General features: G+C 34.6%; 1 protein-coding gene across 1 annotated transcript; it reads left to right on the forward strand.

The window, feature by feature from the left end:
• Window positions 1-1,043: 1,043 nt before the first annotated feature.
• Window positions 1,044-5,700, forward strand: LOC114270789 (cysteine-rich receptor-like protein kinase 42). Its single transcript, XM_028212374.2, has 6 exons — window positions 1,044-2,104; window positions 2,771-2,881; window positions 2,977-3,327; window positions 3,965-4,199; window positions 4,424-4,568; window positions 4,849-5,700. The coding sequence occupies exons 1-6, from the start codon at window positions 1,312-1,314 to the stop codon at window positions 5,239-5,241; spliced, it is 2,028 nt and encodes a 675-aa protein (XP_028068175.1). The 5' UTR covers window positions 1,044-1,311; the 3' UTR covers window positions 5,242-5,700.
• The last annotated feature ends 2,971 nt before the right edge of the window (window positions 5,701-8,671 follow it).

Raw genomic sequence — 8,671 nt, forward strand, 5'->3', positions numbered from 1 at the left:
GAGCAATCACATCACGGATTAATAGTGGGCCCTATCCTGAGGACTAGGAGCGTATATAAATAGAAGAACAACAACTAAAGAGAGGTATGTGAGAACTAGTATGCTTAACTTAAGGTACAAGTAACCAAGAGAGTATACACTGACTTGTTCGTCAGAGTGCTAATTCCGGCACCCCTGACCGGAGTGCTCATTCTTTTTCAGGTCACTAGCTGAGGATCTCGAGCGTCCCAGTGGATCAAAAGAGTATTTCCAAACTACTTCCCCACACAATACAAAAATTAGCTTCTTCTAATAAAAGTTTCTTCTTACGCAATTTGCAATTGCCACTTAGGTATGAGACTTCAAATTATTTGAGAAAGTTGAGAGTTGAGAATTGAGAGAGATTGAGAGTTTGAGAGAAAGAATTGTTTGTGAGAAATAAAATGGGAGGGATGGTATTTATAGCAGTTTGGGAGGAGGGGGTGAATTTGTAAAAAAAAAAAATTGGCTTTTGATGTATAAACAGTCACATTACCCTTTGAAATAAATTATTTATTTATTTTTTTGACAATTGGGACCAGAGAGCCGTTAGGGGGTGGGCCATGGGCTGGGCTAGGTCGAACTAGCCAGTGGGTCGAGTTCACATGATGGGCTAAGTCTATTCAAACCGCGAACAAGTTTTCGCCAACCCATGGATCTACGGGCCATTTTTACACCCTAGCCGGAGTATTGCTGTAAAGAAAATTTTAGGTATATTATGAGATAAGATAAATAAGTGGAGGACCCCTACTTTCCCGCGGGGCACTGTTGGTGCAAAGGGACTAAGACAGGACTTCCAACATGGATTCATGGCATTGGCATGCTGTCTTCGCTGTTTGTATTATTATTTGACAATTGATGTCTAAATAAAGCAACAGAATAGCCCCAAATCCACTGCATTCATCTTCCTTCCTTCCTTCCTTCCTTCCTCTTTCTCGTTCTCTCTCTTACAATTCAATAAACAGAACCGACAAAATCAAACCCACAATTTGTGATACCATGCATGCCAGAAAAGAACTTTCACACCCCTCCCATGTCCCATACCCTATAACTTCCCCATAGCCAGCAACCCTCCCTCCCTCACTCTCCAATCCCCCAAGAGAGAGGGAGAGAGGAGAGAGGAGAGAGATTGTTTGATTTTGATTTTGATTTTGAGCTCAATCTCATTGTTTTTTTAATTTATTTATGAGACATTGTTGAAATAGAGCACAGGACACGGTGGTCAATCCTATGCTCTGTTTTTTTATTGGGTTATGAAACAGAGCACACCTCATCCCAACCCAATTGGATTCAATGCGTTTCTCGTTCCCAATAATCCTTGAATATCTGAAATGGGTCTTCCTCTTTTTCTCCATTTTCTTCTTCTCTCCCTCCCTCTCCGACCCACGAACCTCCATAGCCAATCTCATGTGTCAAACCACCAATCTAACAGCTAACGGCATTTTCTTCACAAATTTCGTCAGTGTTATGGAACATCTCTCCCAACTCATCACCAAACAACAATGGGGGTACTATTCAATCCAATCTCCTCCTCCATCACCCCCTATTTTCGGATTTGCTCAATGTCACAAAGATCTCTCCGAAACCGATTGCCAACTCTGTTTCGCTGAGGCTAGAACAAAGCTCCCTCGTTGCCTTCCTGCTGCTCGAGGCCGAATCTACTTAGAGGGTTGTTTCGTTCGATACGATGACTACAATTTCTTTGAAGAGAATGTCAATCAAAAGGATGATTTGGTGAAGTGTAGTCCCATCACAAAACTTCTGAGCGATCAGGATATACAGTTGGAGTTTGCAGAGAGGGTGAAGGAAGCTGTGAGGAATGTTACGGAGACAGCCATGTCGACGAGCAGGGGAGGGATGGGGGAGGCTGAGGTGAAGGGTGGGATGCCGGGTGCTTACGCGTTGGGGCAGTGTTGGAACACTTTGAATTCCACAGGGTGTCAGGTTTGCTTGGAAGATGCTTGGAAAGATGTCAAGAAGTGTTTGCCTGGTGCTGAAGGGAGAGCTTTGAATGCTGGTTGTTATTTGAGGTACTCTTCTCAGAAATTCTTTGGTAATTGGGAAGAAGAGAAGAATGGTTTTAATGGTAAGGAATCAATCAGTAATGCAATATTCTCTCCACAAATGAATAATGGTTTTTTGAAATTTGGATGAAAGTTGTGGATATTTTCTGATAGATGTTGTTCTGTTGTGCTCTTTCCTAGCATTGGTATGTCTCAACTAGGTTTTTGGTTTTCAAACTAGAGTGAAAGGATTCATTTGTCATACATTAGAAATTCTCTTGAGAATAAAAGTTGACTTGAGTTTCTTTTTCTCTTAATCCGGGACTTCGAAAAGAAGTTTTCTTATTGGTAAATAGTGTATGTTTTTGCATTGTGGGTGGTTCTGTTATTTCCTCTTTTTGTGCCTGCAAATTGGATTTACTGGGTTTTATTTTAGTTTTGCACATAAATTGTTGTAATATCTGGTAAATTGGCTATATAACAAGATGGCTAATTTTTTTTTTTTTTATTTAACCGCTCTAAAAAATAACTAAAAAATAAAAGATCATTTTCTTTAAATACGCCAAAGGTTAGGTGTGTGCCAAATCTTTTCCCTCCCAAACATATTAATGTGTACTATAGGGCGTTGTTCTTTTTTTTTAGATATAATCCTTTTCTTTCAACATCTTGTATTGAAACTTCCATGCTAGTTTTCCACTTTTGTTTGACATCTTCATAATTTAACCTTAATTCGTTGTTTTTGGCATCAGGGACGTCCAGTGCGTGGATTTTCGGAGTAGCTGTATTAGGATGTGCCTCTCTTGTCCTAGCTCTTTTTGGTGCTTATATTGGCTATGGCAGATTGTCAAAGAGGAGAAAAGGTTCACACCACTGAAACTCATATCTCATTCCAAATAATTTTCAACTTCTTATAAATATGTACTTGTTCTAATTTGATCATTCTCTTCTGCTTTAGAGCGCAAGAAACTTGCTGGGGTTCCATCCGCTGTAAACAAGTCGAACTTGAATTTCAAGTATGAAGTGCTCGAGCAAGCAACTGATTATTTCAGTGCTTCAAATAAACTAGGCCAAGGAGGCTCTAGTTCTGTATTCAAAGGAACTTTCCCTGATGGGAGGATTGTTGCTGTGAAAAGGCTGTTCTTTAATTCACGACAATGGGTCGATGACTTTTTCAATGAGGTGAATTTGATCAGTGGAATTCAACACAAGAACCTTGTAAGACTTCTGGGTTGTAGCATTGAAGGTCCAGACTGCCTTCTTGTTTATGAATTTGTACCCAACAAAAGCCTTGATCAAATCCTCTTTGGTAAGGAATTATTGTAATTTTTATTTTTTTATTTATAAGCATGCTCATGATTTTTTGGCTCTCTTTGGTTTTTAATTTTGGCTGCTTTTGGCTAAAGAGAAAATACTTAATTGTTTAAATTCTTGGCTTATTTTCATCTTTTTGCAATAAAATGGGAGCAATACACTTTTTTTACATTTCTTCAGATATTTAGAAGACCCCATGTATCATGAGGACTGGTTTTCGTTAGATTTGTGTAATTGAACTCAATTGTGTAACTTGTATTACTACACAAATTAAAGGATCACTAAATTCATTCAAAATTACAGTTGCAAATGTTTTCATATAATCATAGCACATAACAAACCATGCAAGCATGCTTTCCTTTGGCCATTCATCTACTTATATGTTTAAGAGTTTCCAAAAAACTCTCACCTACGACTGCTTTTACCATCAACTTGTCTATATGAGATTAATCCTACTCCCTTATGGAGTTTCACATGACTATGAGCCCAAACTTGTAACTTTTTTTTTTTTTTTTGGGGGGGGGGGGGGGCTATATTATAATTGACAAAAGCATATAAAGCAAAACCTTAGATATCCTTGCACCTTCTTTCAATTGTATCTTTAAGTGGTGACACTCCTTTATTCCATGCAGATAAGAACAAGACTCAAATTCTAAGCTGGAGGCAGAGGTTCAACATCATATTGGGAATAGCAGAGGGGCTTGCATTTCTCCATGAAGGTTCTAAAGTGAAAATTATCCACAGAGACATCAAAAGCAGCAACATCCTCCTTGACGATAATCTTACTCCAAAGATAGCTGATTTTGGGCTTGTTCGATGTGCTTCTGCTGATAAATCCCATCTTAGTACTGGAATTGCAGGCACACTGTAAGAAGATATCCTCACTTTTGATCTGTATTCTTGTTCTTTAACTAGTTAGTATTGTTTATATTTTATGTTATGATATTGAACTAACAAAATTAACCTTTTTAACCATGGAGTAAATTTACAACAAAAAAAGATAGTAAATTTTCTGAATCAAGAACATATGGTACATTACATTCTCTTACAAAAGTGGATGATTTCTTTTTTTCCTGGTAATTTTGATGTAGGGGGTATATGGCTCCTGAATATCTTCTTCGAGGACAACTAACAGAGAAAGCAGATGTTTATGCTTTTGGGGTGCTGGCTCTTGAGATTGCATGTGGTAAAAAAAACAATACTTTTACACATGATTCTGCGTCAGTTCTACAAAATGTAAGATTCATATTTTTCCTTTGTAAATTTTTAATGTGATTTGCTCATTAAGATGACCTGTTTCTTCATTTTTTAGACCATATATTTATTTTGAATTGGATGACTCATACCTTACAGACACTATTTCCTCTATGAAATTGTTACTGATCTAGGATTTTTTTTCCCCCCTCCCAAAAAAAAATTTAAAAGTTAAAAAAACCTACAGATTGGATCACATTCTTAGTTTAGTGGTTTGCTCACAAGTAAATTTTCATGTCTTATTATATTCTTACAATGTTAGGTTTGGAGGCATTACAAGGATGGTACTATCACCGAAGTTTTTAAATCCAGCTTTAATGGTGACGATTTCCAAAACAAAGAAACATCGAATGTGCTTCAAATTGGGCTTCTATGCACGCAAACTTCGGCTACATTAAGACCATCCATGTCTGAAGTAGTTAAGATGTTAATGATTAAAGGAAGTGCGATACCTTCACCGAAACAACCTCCATTCCTCAATGCCAGTGTGCTAGCCCCGACTGACTCTACCATGTCTTCTGCTATGAATACTGATAATACAGATTGGCACACAACAATTGATGTCTTGCCTGCTAACTCCACCACCGAGCCTGCCTCCATGGCTAGTCCAGAATCAGATGAGGCTTCAATGATTAAAAAGTGCGAGCCAAGGTAGATTCTACTTGAGTTCTCTGCAAAAGTTGAGAAACACATCACTTGTGAACTTGAGATTAGTGTGTGTAAAGAGATTTAAATCCAGGTTTCTAGGAGATGATGGATGGTTCATATACCAGGACAGAAAGAGAGGCTCTCTTGCTGGAGGGGGCTAATGGGTGAGAATTTTAGTTAGATTTTTTTTTTTTTTTTTTTTTTTTTTTTCAAAGTATGGAGAGGGGGAAAAGATTAATTTATCATTCTTCAACCCCACCTCCAGCCTTTTATCTTCTAGTTGGTAAGTAGTCTTGTTTATTTCTTTATAATACCTATAGTGATATACACAAAAGAAAAAGAAAAGAAAAGCAAAAAAAAAGGAACTTGTATATAATGATAGATGGTGTGCTTTTGGTCCCATTCTTCATATTTGGTTATTGTTATAGATCCTAGAAACTCATTAACATGTGACTGTTAGATTTCATCAGTGTATATGTTTGTCGTGTTTTTGTGTTTTTTGTTTGTTTTGTTTTTCCTGAAAAAAAAAATAAATAAATAAAATAAAATAAAATCCAGTTGAAAAAGTTGGGTTCAAAATAATGCCTTTGATTTGGCCCTTCCTAAAGACATTATTGACGGCTTCTTAATTATTGACTTTAGAAATCATTCTTCTTATGCCCATCTCCAAGGACAAGTCCCAAGATTTGAACTTCTCAAACTTCTTGCTCACTCTTGGTTTGCCAATTATGAAAAAAGTAAAACACTCATCATGTACCCAAACTCCTTTAAAAACGTGCAACATTACTCTCCTAGTAGAAAAATGTTATTCACATATAAAATTTATGTTGGAAATGGTAGAAAAATTTTGGGTAAAATTAGAATTTTTTTTCAAGTTTGGTCTATTTTTTAGGTAGACCCCGAGCGTCGATTTACTCGAGTCAAAGTGGTAACGCGTTCTATGCTGCGTTGTGATCCACGTGGTATATTTGATTGCTCAAAACCATTACCAAGTGAATGGGAAATTGAAGCCAAAGTGTGCTCCATGGAAATGGAGTTTTGGTGGAATTCCTTAAGGTTGTAAAATGGCTTGTCCCACATTGATTTGGTGGGAAGTTTTGAAAGGGTTTATAAGGCATGGGTTTGGTATTTGGGGTGTGCCCCAAGGGGTACCCAAGTGTTTTAGAGAGAGGGGTTATGGGCCACACGCGCGCGCCATCGCCGCCGCTGTCCGGTTGGGCGGACTGGGCTTGGGCTTGGGTGTGTGGTTGGGTTGGGCTTGTTCGGCCCAATACTATTCTTTTTGGGCACACTCAAACAGGGTCCTTCCCGTTTTTTGCTATCTGTTTGAATTATTAACAGATTCAAATCTATTTGAATTCAAAACCAACAGGTATCATACCTGTTCAATTTAAAACTAAGAGCCATATTTATAAATAACAGATTCAAATCTATTTGAATTCAAAACCAACAGGTATCATACCTGTTCAATTTAAAACTAAGAGCCATCTTTACATTTATAAATAGGACCACCCTCATTTGATGTTATTCATTCAAAAATTTCGTATTTCACCTCTGCTTATTCTATTCTTCATTTTGTTGCATTTTATTTCTGAAAGAAAGAGTGTAAACACTTAGTGTGTTCGTAAGGCAAACAATTTGCAGTGCTGCTATTGTTTGTGGTAGATCATTTCATCTTGGGAGATAGACGTCCAAATTCTGAAAGCACCGTGGAGAGGACGAATCTGTCTTAAGGACACAATGTCAAACACTGGACTTGATTAGAAAATAATTCGAACAAATTAAATCAAGTAAGTTATTTAATTTATTTTCAGTGTTTTTTTATTTATTAAAATCAGATTTAAATTTTATTTTTGTAACAAAATAAAATCTGTTTTTATTTATTTATTTTTATTTCGAGTTTGATTTTTGTAATCAAACAAATTCTCTCCTTTTCTTTTTTTCTTTAAATTCTAGTTGTTGTTTTGTACACAATAGAATTAAATCTTTTAAATGCAGTGAAGATTGTCCAACAATCTTAAGACAGATTCTTTTTTGGTATCTTCATTGTATTTAATTTTTTGTATTTTCAAACTAATATTCTGGTTGGAAAAATAAATAGTGATTTATGCTATTTGACAGATAGTAGTAATACACTGTCTCTTTTCTTTGACAATTAGTAGTAATATACTGGTGTCATTAACAATTGCAGAATATTATTTGGTGTTACAGAAAATTATTTTGGTATTTTATTTTTCTAGTTTTAGTAACAAGGAAAATAAAATTATATTATTTTCTAGTTTTAGTAACAAAGAAAATAAAATTATTTTGTGTTTTAATTTATTTTCTGATTTTTGTAACTAGAAAATTATTTTGTGTTTGTTCTGATTTTTGTAATCAGATAGTTTTGTGGTATTTTATTTTCTAGTTTCAGTAACAAGGAAAATAAAATTACAGTATTTTCTAGTTTTAGTAACAAGAAAAATAAAATGATTTTGTGTTATAATTTGTTTTCTAGTTTTAGTAACTAGAAAATTAATTTGTGGTTTGGTTTTCTGATTTTTGTAATCAGATATTATTTCGGTATTTTATTTTACTAGTTTTAGTAACAAGGAAAATAAAATTATTTTGTGTTGTAATTTATTTTCTGGTTTTAGTAATTAGAAAATTAATTTTGTTAATCAATCATGTAACTTTGTGTATCAGTCACAATCTGTAAATTTTGTACGTGACTTACGATTTCATTTGTAAGATCACTTAATTTTGAACCCTTTGTGAAAAGGTGTTAATTCTTTTGACTTTATCATAGTTCATTATGAGTATACATGGTAGAATTTGTTTCTAGAATAAAATATTAATTTTACAAATTAATTTCATTTTTTACGAAGAAACCTTTATGGCAAGATTATTTTCTTTATTGGTTTTCTGAATCATTCTTTATTTTCTGTGTGTGGATCCGTAGTCGTGAATAGTTTCTTCATATGAGTCGGAATAATATATATATATATATATATTCACAAGAATATTTTAATGCATATTTAATTTGTTTATTCATGTACAAATCAAACTTATTAAATGAAGGTATGTTTTGTCATTTTGAAGTTTAAAGTTTAAATGCGTTGGATTTTATTTATGAGTTGAGAATCCTTTTATTTCATGATGCAAATGATGGGATCGTGCATGATTAATTTATTTTGTTAATTCATTATTTTTTTGATGCGTTTGATATGCATGTATGATATCAACTCAAGTTATTTCTTAACAATAATTTCAAGTGATTTGGAATGATAAATTGTTATGTCAACTTTGGACATAAGCAGGTTAATTTGAATATTTCTAATCAATTTTGAATGGATGTTTAAACACCAGAGAAATTTAAACATTAAGATGTATGTAATTATATCGATCCGTTTAATTGGGAAGTAATTTAAGAAATCTTTTATGTTGATTATTGAATT

The sequence above is a fragment of the Camellia sinensis genome, chromosome 15 (genome assembly GCF_055761805.1).
Source record: "Camellia sinensis isolate YWXY chromosome 15, ASM5576180v1, whole genome shotgun sequence".
NCBI classification, from domain to species: Eukaryota; Viridiplantae; Streptophyta; class Magnoliopsida; order Ericales; family Theaceae; genus Camellia; species Camellia sinensis.

What these genes read in the sequence shown, in the direction of transcription:
- LOC114270789 (XM_028212374.2), top strand. Translation starts at nt 1,312, where the DNA reads ATGCGTTTCTCGTTCCCAATAATCCTTGAATATCTGAAATGGGTCTTC. An exon ending in ATTGTCAAAGAGGAGAAAAG is followed by an intron (nt 2,882 to 2,976) that starts GTTCACACCACT and finishes CTTCTGCTTTAG; the next exon opens with AGCGCAAGAAACTTGCTGGG. An exon ending in CTGCGTCAGTTCTACAAAAT is followed by an intron (nt 4,569 to 4,848) that starts GTAAGATTCATA and finishes TTACAATGTTAG; the next exon opens with GTTTGGAGGCATTACAAGGA.